Genomic DNA, 18,430 nt, shown 5'->3' on the forward strand with positions numbered 1-18,430 from the left:
CTCACCAAGTAAGTACTGTGCCAGGCACAGCAAATCCCAGACTCATAGGAATGGAACGAAAGCTGTGAAGGAAGGAGGAAGAGCATGTGGCACTGTGAAAGGATCTTTCAGAGAGTAAGTGAGGTGTCGGGGGAAACTGAGATCAGTAGAGTACGGGGATGTTCCTCAGAGCAGGGTGGATGACAGAGGGAGACATGAGCAGAGATCTAAGAGCTGGGCAGGTCAAGGAGCTGCCTGCGACTGTGGTGACAACCAGGGTCAGAATACAAGGTGAGACCGTGAAATCAGATCCCACAAGTGTGGAGAACTTCCGCCTTCCTTCTCACTGGCTGAGAAGCAGTAGAGGCCCTTATGGAAGGCGGGCAAGAGAAGACTAACATTTTGAGAGGGTCTCTTTAGCTATGGGCACTGGTTTGGATTTAGTCCTGTAGTACTGCATGAAGTCCCAGGCTTGGGGCACACAGGAGACTGCAGAGCCCTCCACCCTACTAAGGAAAGTTCACCTCACTCCAAAGGGCTCAGGAAGGTTCTCCAATCCACTATTTAATTCCACCTGATCTTTCTGGTTCCTCTTGCTATTGCACATATACACATAAACATCCTGTCCAAAAATAGCAATCCTGAATAAAGACAGACCTTTTTTCCTGGATTAGTAAATCTAGGAATCCTTTTCTCTATAATACAGAGGTAGACATCCTTCCTGCTTAGGCGTTTTTGGCTTTGGAACCCTGAGATCTGATCTCTGCCAGATCATCTCTAACACCTTTGAGGAACAGAGAAGTAGGTAAAACACATATTCAACCTTCAGAAACTGTCTTTCCCACTCTCATTCCATGGTCTACACTTCCCTTTAAGTCTAAGAAGGAAAAAACAAGAGAACTTTGTTTTCAGTTCCTCAGAAAGTTATCTCCTCTCATTATTTTCCCCACCTGTCTGTCTTTCTCAAACAAAATATCACTAATGAACAGCTAGTGATGTGATCAAACTTTACGTGGGTTTCTCAAACCTTGACATTGCTGTATGCAAAAAGGTTGGTTTTCTAATGCATTAAAAGATCTCTGGAAAGCAGTGTGGAGAATCCTCAGAAAACCTGGAATGGACCCACCTTTTGACCCAGTTATCCCACTCCTCAGTTTATACCCAAAGGACTTAAAATCAGCAAACTAGAGTAACACAGCCACATCAATGTTTATAGCAGCTCAGTTCACAATAGTTTGTGGAACCAACCTAGATACCCTTCAACAGATGAATGGATAAAGAAACTGTGGTATATATATATATATACAATGGAATCTTATTCAGCCATAAAGAAGAATAATATTATGGCATTTGCAATAAATGAATGGAATTGGAGAATATCATGCTAAGTGAAATAAGTCAATCCCAAAAAACCAAAGGCCGAATTTTTTCCCTGATAAGTAGAGAATTATATATAATGGGGTGGGAGAGTGAGAGAAGAATGGGGGAACTTTAGACTATATAGAAGGAAATGAGAGAGAGGGGGGTATGAAAAATGGTGGACATCATTACCCTATGTACATGTATGATTACACAAATGATGTGAATCTACATTGCATACAACCATAGAAACAAAATGATGTACCCCATTTGTGTACAATGAATCGAAATGCAGTCTGCAAAAAATTAAAAGCTAAATAAAAAAAATTTTAAAAAAAAGCTCTTCTGAAATTCTCACATGTACATATCTGCACAGCAGGACTCACAAGAGCCAAAAATTGGCCAAAAGATATAGAATTTCAATTATGCAAGTGAATAAGTTATGGAGATCTAACAGTCAGCATGGTGACAATAATTACTAATACTATTGTATATCCAAAATTTACTAAAAGAGTAGGTCTTCAATTCTTTTACCACAAACAACTAAAGATGGTAATTATGCGAGATGATGTTAATTAGTTTCATTATGGTGCTCATTTAGCAAAGTATACATATATCAAAACATCACATTTCACACTGTAATTAAAGACACTTTTTGTCAATTATTCCTCAATATAGTTGGAAGTTTAAAAAAAAGAAGTCAAAAATTGGAAAAAATCCAAACAGCTATCAGGAGCAGAATAAATAAGAAATTGTGGTGTATTTGCATGATGAAATAATCTTTGGCAATAAAAGGACAAGCTACAGACAGAACTACACAGATGAATCCCAGGCATAATGCTGAGCAGAAAAATACATGCGGTGTCACTTACATGCAGTTCAAAGGCAGGCAGAACCGATCTCTGGTGCTGGAAGTCAAGAGAGCAGCTCCTCTGGGGGAGGGGAGAGGGAGGTCTAGAATAGGACCCTGTGGTGTGGTTGACGTTCTGTTCTGTAACATGGATGGCACCTCCCTGAGTTTGGTGTCACTTTGGGAAAATCATTGGCTGCATGCACTTTTGATTTTTATACTTTTCTGTTTGTAATTTTCATTTAATTTCTAGTTTTAAAATTTTTTTTCAAAAAACTTGTTTATAAATGATGAAATCAATCCTTAGTTCAGAATTTTAGTTCTTACCCCATCACCAAGGTATCATGAAATGAGAGATGAAGCCCTTGGATTGAGTTCCTTCTCTTCAACTCTCTAATGCTGTCTCCCCTCGCCCCACCTCATAGAGATCAAATCTTCATCCACCTCATAGGTTTGTTGGAGAGATCATATATAATAAGGAATGCAAAGTCACCTGCAAAATGTTCTAGGCTTTACAACGGCAATGGCATTATTCCAAGGGGAAAAGGTCACTCCTGCAGACAGGGATTTAGATACTGTCAAAACTTTAAAAAAAAAAATTAAGCAAACATTTATCGAAGCCCTTTTGTGTATCTCTGTGGACAAGGAAAAAAGAGACTGTGTAGAAAGTGTTCAGAGTGATATAGGGAAGCACAGAGGAGAAACCTGGAGGAGTGTCGTGGGTCAAGGTGAGGTGGGTCGAGTTGAATGGAGTCTCGCTGTGTCCGAAAGAGATCATTGAAGGAAATCATCTATTTGAGGGATGACCAATTCATTGGTTGCTTTTTAAAATTAATTTTGGGGTGGGGAGGTACTGGGGATTGAACCCAGGGGAGCTTTCCCACTGAGCTACAACCCATTTTTCGTTGTTGTTGTTGTTTTGGGGTAGGGTCTTGTTAAGTTGCTGAGGCGGGCCTCAAACTTGTGTTCCTCCTGCCTCAGCCTCCTGAGTCGCTGGGATGACAGGCATGCGCCACCACACAGAGCTTGCTGGCTGCTTTAACAAGTTCCCTGAATGTCCCAATGTCACTGATTAGCACTGCAAAAAAAACTGAAAACTCCCTGGGGTTTTAACTGTTGGTTTTGCTTTATGATGGACTTTTTTTTTTCCCCTTCTTATGAAAAAGAGCAAGGTAGGAGAAAGTCCAAATAAAGGGAAGGAACTTAAATTATGTTGTTGTTAACCAGGACAGACTACTTCCAGGAACGTTCCACAGGGTCTTCCATTGTTGTAGGTAGCACAACACGTCGTCTTTCTTAAAAACTCACAACCACAGCGACTGAAAGACAAGAACCAGGCAGGGAAAAATCGCAGGGCCACACCCTCTTCCCATGATGGCGGACATCACTCATCACCTCCCGTCAACTAACCCAGAATAAATGTCCAGGACTTGATTCTCAAGAACTCTGAAAGTCGACCCCATTGCCTCTGTGTGGCTTTCAAAGGGCCTTGTCTATATTTAGAAAATATCTGGCACACTATAAACTCATTTGATAAATACAGAATATATTTTAATTATTCCTGCTTTTTCAAAGAACACTTTCTAATGTGCTTCTTTTATCTTCACCGTATCCCTGCGAAGATGATAGGAAAGAGAAATAATCAATGCCATTAGGTAAATTCAGCTCCCTCAAATGGATTGAGACAGGGGGAAAAAAAAAAAAAAAAAAAAAAACCTAATTTTCCAGAGGAACTAAGGGCCTCTTTTGCCACATCAGGACACCATTAGATGACGAAAATGGCCATCCTGGGAAGAAAGACTGGCTACATGTGAGCTCTCCAGATAGGTCTGACAGCCACATCCTGAGTAAAACCAGACTTCCTGCTCGCGCTCAAAGAGAAGAGACCGGGCACATTTTCTCCTTCCAAAGTGCTTCCTCCTTACACACACAGTACAGATAACAGCTCCCCATTTGGCAGAGCAGTGATCACTGTACCTACATTCTCTAAAAACCAGGAGACCGTAGCAGCTAAAGAATGTCCCTTCTGACCTTCACCTTGTGCTTCCATATGGTCAAGTGTCTGTAACACCCATTGTGATGAACGCGGTTAAAAAGGAGCACTTGATGCAAGTCCAGATGGCCTCATTCAGCAGCACTGAGAGCTGAACAAACTCTCAAGGAGCACTCCAATGCACATGTGAATAATGACAGTGACAGAACGAAAAAGCTCCAGAAAGCTGAAAATATTTGAATTTTGCCCTTCTGTGGATTCTTCTGGCCATGACTTATACTCATTAACATCTTTTTACATATAAAAACAAAGACAGCCCCTGGGATGCACTTGCGATCTGACATGAATGACCACCTTGACCGCTATGCTTGGTAGGAGGCAAGCAAGGCAGCAACCTGAAGTTAACATGGGCTTTAGAAGCATTCCAATGTTCTAAAGTAGAATAAAAGTTTACAGAATCAGAGTCGTGTCTGCAGATGTTTGAGTAGAGGAAGATGAAGTATATTTGGTCTCTTCTTCAGTTCATGGTGTACCCATGATATGACTCAGGAGACTAGGAAAAGTAGCACCACAATAATAAACATCCATGAAAAGCATGAATGAAATTACCAACTGTTTAATGACTTACTGCCAAAATTCACTGGTCAAAGTCCTTCCAAACCAACACCTGACCAAGTAACCAGCTTTGTACTGCTGATACGCAACTGCTTTAGTCCCTAGTTGGGTACAGAGGGTAACCTCAACTACTCTACCATAAAGCTCTGTCAGAGACCGTCCCATTCGTCAAAGACCCTGGAGATCCATGATCTTACTGAAGCAATCTTCAAAAACCAGCAAGATGTAAAGGCCTCCCCATCCTCCCTTTCTCCCATAGTCCCAAGCCAGGGCCACACCTGATTCTCTTCTCCTTTGCTTTGCAAGTTCAATTAGGTGCCAAGGTTTTTCATGACTCTAACTCAAGGTTATTTCTGACCTCTGCATTATTAGCACTACTGTACCTGATTCAGAGCCATCCTCTGAGACCATTTTAGATACCACAGTGAGACTAATCTTTCAAAGCACAAGTGAAATTGCAGGATTCTCCTTCTTGAAACTTCCTTTTGTTACTCCATATTACAGAAAATTTCAAAAGTAGAAAAAGGGAGTGTTTGTAAGAAATTCCCCTTATCCAGCTTCAGTAACGATCACCTCACAGATGATCTCATTACTCTGTACCTCAACCCACTGCACTATTGTGAATCAAACATCAGACATCACATACTTTCAACTGTAAATACCTCTCCTTCCAAACAACCACAGTGTGGCCATCACGGTCCCCCAGAACCAACCTTCATTCTCTCAGACCATCAAGTTCTTGACCAATGTTAACATTTTCAGGGCTGGGGATATAGCTCAGTTGGTAGAGTGCCTGCCTTGCAAGCATAAGGCCTTGGGTTCAATCCCCAGCACCGCAAAAAAAAAAAGATGCAACATTTTCACCAAACTATTGGGATTGGTTAATGAGTTTCTTAAACTTTTTTAAAACCACAAGTTCTCCGTCCATTACTTTTATTTTCTATTTTGTTGTGTCTTTTTGGTCACTGCTTGGTTGAAATCTTTGTCATTAGCCTGGTTTTCAAACAACCTTTAATGCCTGTATTACCACTAGTCTTCATTTGTATCAAGGTCCCATTGAATCCTATCCTAACACAGCTATAGGTCCACAAATTTCTTAATATTCCTCCCTGCATGCTAGTCCTTCTGAGTGTGGACTAGACTTAGTGACGAATGAGCAGAGGACCACAGATTACAGAGGCACTGTGGCTTTCCCCTGGCACTGCTAGGCTGGAATCATTGACTTGGGGAGGGGCCAGCAGTTATGTCATGGAGACACTCTAACAGTCATTCGGAGAGGTCCACGTAGAGAGGAGGGGAAGCTTCATGCCAACAGCCAGTCTTGGAGCTAAGGCCTCCTCCTGAGAGTCCAAGGTGCGAGCCATCCTGGTGGTGGATCCCCAGCCCAGTAGAGCTCCAGAGGACAGCTGTCCTGCTGATGGCTTGACTGCAACCTGAGGAGAGACTCTGAGCCAGGACTCCCAACCAAGTGCCTTCTGGATTCCTGACACACGGACTGTCAATCAGTGAAAGTTGCCTGCTAAGTTTTGAACTGTTTGTTGTACAATAGATAATTAATACACCACACCCTCTGATCTCACATCATTCCCTCCTCCAGAAAGGCACCGCTCAGTTCTGTGTCTAAATTCAACTGACTTTCCAAGTTCACAAACCACCTCCAGAGGGGTCTCCCTGAACCTCCACTTCCTGAACACTCCAAAATCCAGAAACAGCCACATCTTCCTTTGAGTCCTAAAGAACTTTGTTAGTGTTGTTTCGAAGTCAAGCTCCTACAACCAAATCAGTCAACGATTCAGCCAATCCCTCTAATACCCAAATACCTAAAATGTGTTATTCTAACAATCCAGTGTCACCAAACTGAGCTGCTCCTGCCCTCTCTCCTTCAGGCTTTTGCTTGATGTCACTAGTCATCAGCCCCGTTCCTCACCGCCTGTCTGATACGCCACTGTGCCCCTCTCCAGCCCACACCCTCCGACACTCCCCGGCCTCCACTGCCACAGCCCGTAACACAGCCAGACGGGAATTTAATGACATCACTTGTCAGTGGTCTGACCCTCTGCGGACTGTGTGCTGCAGGAAAGCAGGCACTGGGTTTGGCTCCTCAGTGGTTCCCTGCCCTAGAACAGCACCTCTACGTGGAACATATGTGACAAAAACTTGCTGAACCAATGGTCAAGACCAAAGCACTTCTCATGCCACATGATGAATGTTAGCACTGACATTCTGACATTTTAAGCAACTTTATTTTAAAGAGGACTAATCGATCTTCCCCTTGTTGAAATAAACGACACCTTGAAACACTCTAAAATAGGCAATGCTTTTTAAAAACATTGCAAGGAAACGTAGTCCAAACGGGCCTGTCCTATGGACTCCTTGGCAGTTTGATTAAATATGATTTGAAATGATTATGTCATTACCTAATTTGATGAATGGGCCAACAGTGTCAGTCCCTTTGAGCTCCTCTAAGGTTATAGATCACTTATTTCAAAATCTCCTTAAGAACAGGATTGAATCTTGTATGTTTTAATCCTCCCTGCAGGGACCAGATAAAGACCTGTGATCTATAAAAGCATACTAAGTAAATCAGAATTGATAGCATCTTAGGCATCTCTTCTTACCCAAAAGCACACAGCAGGCACGCCCATGTACTCATGCCTACAGCCCAGCTACCATTAAAAGCATCTTGATCCAGCAGATGAAGTCTCCAGAGCAAATTACCTAATGACTTTTATTTTACCAAAGCCGAGTCAGAGCTGAAACCTTAGCCTCTTTGACTCACAACATTCTTGTCTAAACTACAACATTGCTAGAACAAGGAGGAGAAGGGAAAAGGAGGAGGAGGAAAAGGAAGAGGAGGAGGAGGGGAAAAAGGAGGAAGAGGAAAAGAAGAAAGAGGAGCAGGAAGAGGAAGAGGAAGAAGAGGAGGAAAAGGAAGAAAAGCAAGAGGAGGAAGAGAAGAAAGTTTGCTCCTTTATCTAAGAAATGGTTCTAACCAACAATCTACACACAGACACAGACACACACACACACACACACATATACATGCATGCACACATTGTAGAGGGTCAGATTCAAAGAGTAGATGGTGATATTTGAGATTCGATAATGTTGCTCTAATTTACTTCACAGTTTATGTAAGTAATAAAGGTAGAAAAAATACTTACAACGCACAGTAATCTGACTCTCTTGATTGCTGAAGCATAGTTCAACATAGAATTGTTCTTTGTTTTTAAGATCAGAACAATGCTGGAAGGGAGATGTCTGGCTATGATATAATCAAAGCTTTATGTCATTCCAAGGACACACAGTTATGTTCATTTTCTGGCACCAAAAAAAGCACCATTATCCTTTAAAGAAAGGGTGAGCAACTGCAGTTCATGAGCCAAATCCAGCCCACAGCTTGTTTTTGCATGGCCCATAAGAATGATTTTTACATGATCAAAAAAAAACATCAAAAGAAGAATAGTATTCCGTGATATGAAATTCAAATTTCACTGACCATAAGTGAGGTTTTTTTTGGAACACCATAAACGACGTCCTTCACGAGCCCTGTCTAGGCTGCTTTCCTGCTACAATGGCAGAGCTGGGTAGTTCCAACGGAAACCACGTGTCCCACAAAGCTGGAAATATTTGCTATCTAGTTCTTTGCAGAAAATGTTTGCCAACTCTTTCCAATAGGGTCTAGATGCTGGGAGAAACTACCTATCTTTAAATCCTAACACTGTCACTTATCAGCTACCTATGTGACCTTAAGCAAATCACTTAACTACTCTGAACGTCAGTTTTTTCTCATCTGTAAAGTAGGATTAATAACAGTACCTACCTCACAGGGTTATTGTAAACTGAAAATTCATAATACATGTAGGGTATTTAAAACAGTTCCCTTCATATAGTATGTTCTTACTAAGTTTCAGTTAGACCTACCATTCCTTCTCCTTAAGAGCTCCAGAATGGGTTTTCCGACTGAAATGCCAACAAAGTGGTTAGACCTCAATCTAGTCCCCAAATTCATTTATAATAGTAGAACTGAAGTACTATGAGAAAAGACGAAATGAGAGAAAAATGAAGAAAAACAGAAAAAAAAGAGAATTACAGGGGAATAAAAGGAGAAGGAAAAAGTTATAAGAACCACACTCAGCAGGAGCAGTAGGTGGCCAGTTCGAAGGGGAAGTATCAATTAGGATAATTTCATCTATAGTAACAGATAAAATAAGCTCTGTGGGCTCACTGAACACTAAACACCATGTGGAAATTGTCTCTATGTGGGGAAGAGCATTTGAAATTCCAAGCAAGTGACTTACAAATGAACTGCTGGGTCAAGTCCATTTTTAAGTAGGGGACTTCCTGTATTTTACATTCCTAGACAAAGGACAAGTGATAGTTGCAGTAAAATCTGCATCTTATTATCCACATAGAGCAGCCTGTCAAGAGGAGACAATTTGTATAAGGACCCCATGTGTCTGAAGGGCTGCTTCTCCTGCTGCTCAGAGAAGGGCAGGGATGACCTTTCTTACCGAGTTCTCATTTTATTCAGCAAAGTGCTTACTCCCTAACCCTAAGAAAAAACCACATTCCATAAATAGAAAGCAAGCTCATTCACCAAAAATGGACCTGCGTGGCAACTGGGAGGTAAGCACAGTGTTAAAGAAGATACCCTGGACCTGCTACTGAGGTTGAAGAACTGTCTCCTTCCAAGGACTCACGCTTATCTGAGCAAAACTGAGTTCCTATCTTTCCCATTAGCTTTAAAAAATCAGTTTCTCTTTTTTAAATTATTATTTCAAAACATTACAGCATACCCCCCTACCCTTAAGAAAAAAAAAATTCAAACTCACAACTCTGCCACAATCAGGTATCTTTATTATTCTCTTCCAACACTGTTTATCCTGGTTATTGCTATGGTTTATACTTACGGTAGATTTGCCCTGCAGAAGCTAAATGCACATATCAAATATGTTTTAAGAGATTTGAGATGTAAACCTGATGTGTAAACCCTTGAAGAAAGGAAAGACAGACATTATCATCCAAGTGACCTCTGCAAACTGTGCAGGAAAGAGTGTGATTAAGGTGTCCCTCATCCAGAGGCAAGAACAAAACACTCACTGAGAATGAATCTGCTGGGAGACTCCTACTGAAGGCTTTGGCTTGAGGGTCAAGGTCATCTGGGCCACAGGACTGACTCTTGGTAGAGGGTCTGCCTTCTTAGATGCAGTGTGCTTTACTGCTTGCTCAGGAGGAACCCAAGAGGAGGCAGCCCCAGGATTCTGCCCTCCAAAGACTGGTGACGAGGTGTCCTGGGCAACTGTCGTCTCACAGGCTTTGCCCTTGGTCCCCGGTTTACACACACAGAGTTGAGGCCGGAGACACATCCCTCCATTCTGGCATGGTGGAACACAGCTCGCTGCAAAAAGATAACAGGAGACACAGCTTTGAAGAAAAGCACAGTAGACTTCACTGATTCTTCTCAAGGGTTAACAGTAGCATCCCAATGTTCTTCAATAAAATAAAGCCACCCTTAGGCACTCATGGTGATGATGGTGGTGGTGATGAAGATGAAGACAGTTAATATCTATTAATGGCGGACTACATGCCCAGTGCTGCTCTAATATATATCAACAAATGTGTTTTTAGAAAATATCTACGTTGCCCATTTTACAGATGAAGAAACAGACATAAAGGTTCAGTATTTTGCCAAAGATCACATGATTGTTAGTAAATAGAAGAGCTGGGATTCGAACCCAAGTGAGCTGGCTCCAAAGTCATTCTGATTAACCATCTTACTATAACAGCTTCCCAAAAACACAAGATAAGTTTTAGAAAACGCTCTGCCATTATTAAGTTGTGTTCTGTGGCTTAAGTTTTAAATTCATTTTTAAATTTTTAAGTTTAAATTCTTTAGCCAAGCTGAGCACAGTGGTGCACACCTGTAATCCCAGTGGCTTCGGAGACTGAGGCAGGAAGATGGAGAGTTCAAAGCAGTCTCAGCCACAGCAAGACACTAAGCAACTCAGTGAGACCCTGTCACTAAATAAAATACAAAAAAGGGCTGGAGAAGTAGCTCAGTTGGTTGAGTGTCCCTGAGTTTCAATCCTCAGTACCAAAAAAAAAAAAAAAAAAAAAAAAAAAAAAAAAGAAGAAGAAGAAGAAGAAAAAGAAAAAAAAATTATTTTGCCAAGACTTGGCAAAAATAAAAAATAAATAAATCCCTAACCCCCAGTAGTGCTCACCTACAGTCTTGCACAGGCTATCAGAACTTTCAACACACTCCTTTGACATATGAGAAAACTAGTGCAGAAAGATTGAGAATCACCTAATATGTACCTACTAGTTTATGTAATAATCCAGTAGACTGTACACCATCCCTAATTTTATAACAAAAGGCAGTCAAAAAGAAAACACTTCTTCATCTCCTGTTTGCTAAGATGCCTGAACTTTGAATCACCAGACTTGTGGCCAAGCAGTTATAAAGTTAGCAGGGCCACGGGTCATGGGCAAGGTTAGTGGATTTGATCATAGGCAAAATCCCTTGGGAGCTTAGAGGTTATTAAGAGCCAAATCACCAAAACATAACCCTGAAATTTTCTATAAAAGAGAAGACACTTTTTCATCTTACTATTGTATGATTCCAATTAGTTATAACAAACAATAAGAAATGGCCCTCAAGTGTCAGAAGACCAGTGTGACAAATTTTCAATATGTTGGGAAGGATTCAAAAACAAGGTTTTAACTGTAGCCAGCTCTCTAGTTGACCTTGGAGTAAGTCAGTTAACCTTGGCCCCTGCACCTGTGTGTGTTTGGGGGCATCATAAAGACAGTAGCTGCTTGCTTTATAATGGTCTCCATATTAGTTAGACTTTCTGAATTCAAACTATGTGCTTCTAGAATTCAGGATGCTAACTGATTGGTGTTTTTCTAACTGACCAAGCCAACTTCATTGCAGGATCTGAGATGCTGTGCTGGGGTCCCTGCTCAGTCATTATTATTTACAGAAATGTCACAGGAATGGGAATGAGCTCCACCCAAGCAAACAGAAGCGACCAGGAGCAAGGACTGGGCCGGGCTTTCAACACGGTGCTTCTGCCAGAGATCACCCCCCGGGCACTTTCCTATATACATTCCCTTCATGCTTTCAATTAGAAACATGTTTCAGTTTAACATCTGAGAATGATTTCCGCTTCTCTTCCCTCCCAAGGTGTACGGCAAATGTCTACTAATCTACCAGGAAATCTGCACGGAGCAGCTTGCAGAGGCTGGTACCTAGGTAGGTGGACGCCAAGGACTAAAATCATCCAACATGCCACTCAATGAGCCCAGGACCTGTCTTTAGGGGGATGTAAATGGATTAGAAATGTAAGGGGGAGCCTTTTTTTTTTTTTAATTCTTCAAGTTCTGCCTGTAGTAGTGGGGTAGGAAGGAGAGTAATAAAAGGGAAAAAAAAAAATATCCCAAATTCACTATTTGCTACTGAAGAAAAAGAACATGTTCTATAACAGAAAGACTATACCACTCCCCTGCAGGAAAGTTTCAAAGGAGAACGAGAAAACAATTTTCTCTTCCACTGATGACATCCAGGCTCAGGCAGCATGCCCCTGGAACATGTGGATGAGCAGGGTGTGACTTGAACTGGGACACAGGTGACAGATGCCTTAACTGCCAAGACAAACCCCTCGTTTGACATGAAAGAGCAAAACTCAGGTCCTCCAATCACTCTATTTTCCTGCAGTATTTGGCCCCCACACATGAGTGCTACTCACAGGGCAGGAAGATCGGTGGTTCTCAAAGTCAGTTCCCAGACCAACAGTAGCAGCACAGTGGGAACACTCTGGAAATACACATTCCTGACTGCCCCAGGACCATCTAAATCTGAACCTGGATCCCAGCAATCTGTGAGTCCCCTCCAGGTGGTTTGGATGCACCTTTCAGTTTGAGAATCACTGACCACAATAACTGATGGAAACTGATGGTCTTTCTCCAGCATGGTTTTAAGGATTTATACTTTTATAATTGCAAATTTAGTGTTTTCACACTAGAATTGCTCTTATTTTATTAAATTCTTGTTTTATTGTACTCTTCTATTTTTAATACAAAAGAGGAAACACTTCCCCAGTGACCAAATCCCTGGGATCTCTATGAGTCCCTTCCAAAAGTCTATACAGCTGTCACCATTTACTTCATGGCCAATGCAAAAATTTGTAGGTATTTAGGAGAAAATTTATTATAACTAAGGTGTTGAACTCAAGACTATTATAAATGATATTACAGAAGTACTTTTAAAATGGGGTTTTTCCCTATTAGTTGTTTCTGCATATGCCTAGCCAGCTGTGCTTCTATACAATCAGCAGAAGCTACATCAAGGTCTTATTGTAGGGCTGGGCCCCAGTTCTCAGGCTCATACCACATCTTAGCATCACCTGGGACATTTTTAAAACTCTCCAAACCCAGGTGTAACACCAGACTGATTAAATCAGAATCTCGGGGGAGGGGCAGGGGGAGGGCAGGTGGGGGGTGCAGTAGACACTTTTTAAATTCTCAGATGATTGCAATGTGCAGATGAGTCTGAGAGGCAGTAGGTTAGGGAACAAAATCCTAACCCAAACCTGTTGACAGGTCTTCCTAAAATTCTGCTCTTTTAATCATTTCTTTCACCTTCATTCAAAAACTTGTAACACATTTTTACTAACCATGGGATAATTTTAAGGTCCTATATCTGGACCCAAAACCCCTTTCCACCCTCACTTCTACTGGTTCGCCCCTGTGGAAGCTCCCCAGTCCTCTAGAATTCTCAGTTCCTTGTCTCTGCAGACAGGTGGCCTGCTCAGGAACACAGGCCCCTCAATTCCAGTCCCCAAGTCCTTTCTTCTCTGTTCTTCCTAAACACCTGCCCACTCCTACCAGGATCTTGGCACCATCTGAGTTCCCATCCCATTTTTATCATTCATTTCCCATTTACATGTGCCATTGCACATTATTAATCATTTTTTAATACAGTTATCTCTTATTTACCAACTAGATTATCAAGTGGAGGTCAAGTAAATGGCAGGACGTTCTATATCTAGGATAGGATTCTGAAATTCATAATGGTTGACTAATTCCAAACAATGCCGAGATTTCAAGGCATGGTCAAGCAAATGACAGTTGACAGCTTTTATTCCATTATATAATAATGTCTACACCTCCAAGACTTAGTTTGGATGGTACTCCAATGGAACAGTCTCCAATCCAAAGCACATGTTTTTCCAACAAAATTAATATTCAAATATACTCTGAAAATACACAAGGTCTGTAGTGAAATTTAAAAGTAATATGATAGTTACTCATTATAAAAACAGTTTCAAAAGCCCATTTCCAATGTGTTCTAGAAGAACTCTGAAGTGGGGAACAAACTGGTCAAGGACAAAGAAAAAAGAGCATCCTAACTGGCTGGTAGGAGCTGCGACAGGTTACCACACTTCCAGTACAGAAGTGCCTTGAGGGAGTCAGCCTGAGAAATTCAGCGCAGGAGAAGGAAAGAAAGAGCTTTGAGAGATGCTCAGTTTGTGGCCTTGAACAAGAAAGGATGGGGAAAGTCCAACAATTGACGCAGGGGACAATCCTAGGCCAGGACATCTGCTCAAGAAATCACAGTGAATTTACCCTCCCGCTCCCCTCCTTTCTTCCAAACACAAAGCAATCGTAAAATAATATTTTTACATTAAAAAGATCATTTCTTCTGCTGGTCATGATGGAATAATTGTCGCCAAACAAGTCTTCTTGTCATAAACAATGAGACAGTTGGATGGAAGATATAAAACAACTGTTTGTAACGCTGGACACCCAGCCGTGCAAGACTGAGTCCTAAGAGAAAAGAATCCACCAGATGTAGGAGAGCACTCTGTGGACCACAGAACCAGGTGGAGCCCAATGGCTTCGCTCAGCTGAGGAGACAAAGACCTGCCTCTGGAGGCTGAGCAGCTGGAATTGCAGGGCTGACTACTGGGGAGAAGAGACCTGCACGCAGAGGCAGAGGCAGCCGGACACCTGCCGAGGATCTCCATGAGTCTGCCTGATTCCAAGCTGCAGAGGTACCGGGTGAGGTCCGGCAACTAAGACCCAGGACCTATAGCTGCAAATTCCCAGGGCTACTCCAGGGCACAGAGCCGGGCCTAAGCAGCCAGGTCATGACATTTAGGAGAGGCCCCAGAATTAAACTCCCTTCCAAAGGTATTATTTCAAAATCAGCAAGAAAATGAATAGGCAAAATTATAATTTTGAATACAGGGGTAAAATATCTACATAAAATATTAGTAAATCAGATGTATTGATATCTAAGAAACAGAAAAGCAAGCAGAATCAGTTCCAGAAATACAAATATGGCTCTGACCTTAGCAAACAGATCAGTGAAATTCCCCAAGCAGATGAGGGGCTGGGGTTGTGGCTCAGTGGCAGAGCACTTGCCTAGCACATGTGAGGCACTGGGTTGGAGCCTCAGCACTACATAAAAATAAACAAATAAAATAAAGGTATCATGTCCATCTACAACTAAAAATATTTAAAAAAAAAAAAAAGCAGGTGAGAATTCAACTCAAGGAATGCAGAAAAAGCTTCCAAAAAATTCATCACTTACTCATGACAACAAATAAGAACTATGAGTCAACTATGCATACAAAGGGATTTCCTTACTCTGGTAAACAGTATCTACAGCAAACCCCACAACAAACAGCAAACCAAAACCCACAGCAAATATTATAAAGTGGAGAAGAATCCCTGTCAAAGTTGGAAACAAATCTAAATGCTCATAACAACCTCTAACAGTCCAGGTGGCGTTGTAGGTCCCAGGCAATGGGACAAGGAAAATAAAAGCTCTAAGTACTAAGGAAGAGACAAATGTACCCTTAGGTGTAAATCTCCTACTTTTCTGCATAGATCTTACAATAAGATTCTACAAACAATAATAGCTGACTAAAAAAAGGGGGGGGGCATGTCAGGAAGGTTCCCATCTACTAGATTAGCCTAGAAAAATTAATATTATTCCCATAACAATGAATATGCAATTAAATAAATGTAGTGGGGAAAAAGACACCATTTCCAAGGACAACACTAATTAAAGGTATCTAAATATAAATCTAACAAAAGATATTCAAGACTTTTGAAAGAAATTATAAAACATTTAAGGAGAAAAAAAAACTGAATAAATACCAAGATATAGTATACATAGATTATAAGATTTAATTCTGACAGATGCAAGTCTCTCCAAATCTTTCTATAAATTTGATGTTGTCCCAATTAAAATCTTAATAACTTTCTCAGAAAAATTGACAAGACAATCCTAAAATTAATAATAGCACACTGACAGGCCAAAGATGATCAAAACAATACTAAAAAAAAAAAATACTAAAAAAAGGACCAGGGGGAAATCTGCCCTACCAAATATTAAGATCTATTGTGAAGTTAAAATAATGAAATTTAATAAAGATCTTAGAAATACACTCAAATACAAATGAAGTCTTGGGAAATGATAGAGGAGATAATAGCAAGGGAAATTATAGGAAAAGGGAAATGGTATTGGAAAAGAAAGAGTCATTAACCTAAAAGAATTAATAACAAATGAAAAGAATGCATTAAAAAGATTTAAAATTAGATCACTACCTTATATCTCACACAAGCATACACATACCAGGCTTTGGAAAGAAAATATGAGAGAATATCCTCATGATTTGAGATAAGGAAGAATTTCATGTAACTGGATATGTCAAGAATTCCTATGAGTCAACAGGAAAACAGTAAACACTGGAAAAACAGACGCAGAGCGTGAAATAGCCAGGCACACGTGATGCAATCTGAGCGGCAAATAAACGTGAAGAGATGCTCAACTTCAATCATCAGAGAACTGCAAATCAAACAACACTGAGACAAAATCCCACCTTGAAGAGACTGGAAAAAAGTCTGTTACCATCGGGTGTTAGCAAAGATGTTGGGAAATGGGACCATTTATGTGCTACTATATCCACCTCTGTGAAAAGCAAGGTGACAGAATCTAGTAACTATCATGTGAAACTGTCAATTTCAATTCTCCACTGACGTGTGCTCAAGAAGACATAACCCAGAAATGTTCACCTGGATACAATGATGAATATGGGCACTGGTCAGTGAAAACATGAACGAACCGTCGTACATTCACACAGTAGTTAAAATTGTGATCCAGATCTGACCCAAGCAACATGGATGGATCTTGACAATAATGCTGCCTGAGGAAAGAAAATTACAGGATGCTACTTTATAATACTATTCTTTATACGATAATAACCGCCCTCACCCATTTTAAAACAATACCATGTGTTTTTACAAATATATATGAAATCAACAAAAGTATAAAAAATTTGTACTGAAGTCGCTAAGTTTATGTCAGTCATCATCTCTGGGAAGGTAGCAGAGTGATGCGACAGAAGAAAAGATGAAACTTTATAAGAAATTTGTTTCTTTAAAAAAAAAATCGGTAGCAGATAAGAAGACATATTAACAGTGGGTCATAAATACACAGATGGCTTCTATGATATCTTTTGTACTTTCCAAATTTTCAAAATCAAAAAAAAATTTTTTTTTTTAAGTAATTAAATAAAAAGCAAACTGATCACAGGGTGAAGGTGAGATGATGCAATGGGGTCAGGTGAAAGTGCCACCAAGACAATGCATCCACTGGGCTTGCAGAAAAACACCGACATCAAGACCTGGGTGAGCAGGTTCAGCAAAATCCTACCCCATCCTGATCTACCGGCTGGTCTTAGGAAAACATTCTTTCATCATTTGAAAGTCAAAATTGAGTAAATTCTCTATTTTTTGCCCCAAGTGGTAAACAGTCTCAGATTTCTTTCCCATTTGAATCTACTCCAATTTGACAAGTTGATCTTAAAGTTGTTTAAACGTTCAGCGACTGTATTTTTAGGAAGCAACCCATGCCCTGCAAAGCTCAGCCTCCATCGCTCCTAATTCTAAAAACGTAACACCCGGTTATATTTAAAACTCATTCCAGCCCACACAGCGCAAACAGAGTGACTCTCTGCCCCTCGCCTTTCTCCAAACAAGTTGCAGCATGTCTGCCACATGCGTCCCGGGGCGAAATGTGAGTCGAGCTGTGTCTTCCATGATCAGAGACAGCAGGTGAGAAACAGCTCTGCTGCGTGTGTCTTCACAGAAATGCCCAGCTGCCCTTTGAAGTTACTCAATAACAAGAAAGTGATATCAGATCACAGGAGACAGAGCATGAGGTCACACAATTGCATCTACCCTTAACTGTCCGCTCCTGGTAGCAAATCCAAATAAATGCTGTACTTGTGCTGTAAATGTCTCTGGGTCAGCTTCCTCCAAAACCCCTATGGAGAAAAACAATACTACCAAAATATCACAATGCCTTTTCCATCCAGTCTTCTGGAATAACGAAGAATTCCACATTTCTGGATTTTCTAGATAGGCTAACGATGCCCATCAAGCACCAATGAATGCACTGAATAACCTTTATGGGGTTTTTGATCCTTATGAAAAGTCATTTGAAATACTGTAGGGGCATGGGGGGAGTTGCAGGGTATTTGCTTTCGTTGTCCTCTTCCTCTAAATCAGACTTGCTGCCACTTTTTCCTCTACCTTTTGCTTTTCTAATCTAC

The 18,430-nt window shown here is 40.9% G+C and overlaps 1 protein-coding gene across 5 annotated transcripts in view; it reads right to left on the bottom strand.

The window, feature by feature from the left end:
- The window catches only part of Ltbp1 (latent transforming growth factor beta binding protein 1), a 413,663-nt gene that overhangs the window by 336,973 nt on the left and 58,260 nt on the right, over positions 1–18,430 (bottom strand). For all 5 annotated transcript variants that reach the window (XM_047522256.1, XM_047522255.1, XM_047522253.1 and 2 more), the window contains exon 3: positions 9,900–10,197. In XM_047522256.1, the coding sequence (XP_047378212.1) occupies positions 9,900–10,197 (298 nt within the window). The remainder of the gene's footprint in view (positions 1–9,899; positions 10,198–18,430) is intronic.

Source organism: Sciurus carolinensis, chromosome 13 (genome assembly GCF_902686445.1).
Source record: "Sciurus carolinensis chromosome 13, mSciCar1.2, whole genome shotgun sequence".
NCBI lineage: Eukaryota > Metazoa > Chordata > Mammalia > Rodentia > Sciuridae > Sciurus > Sciurus carolinensis.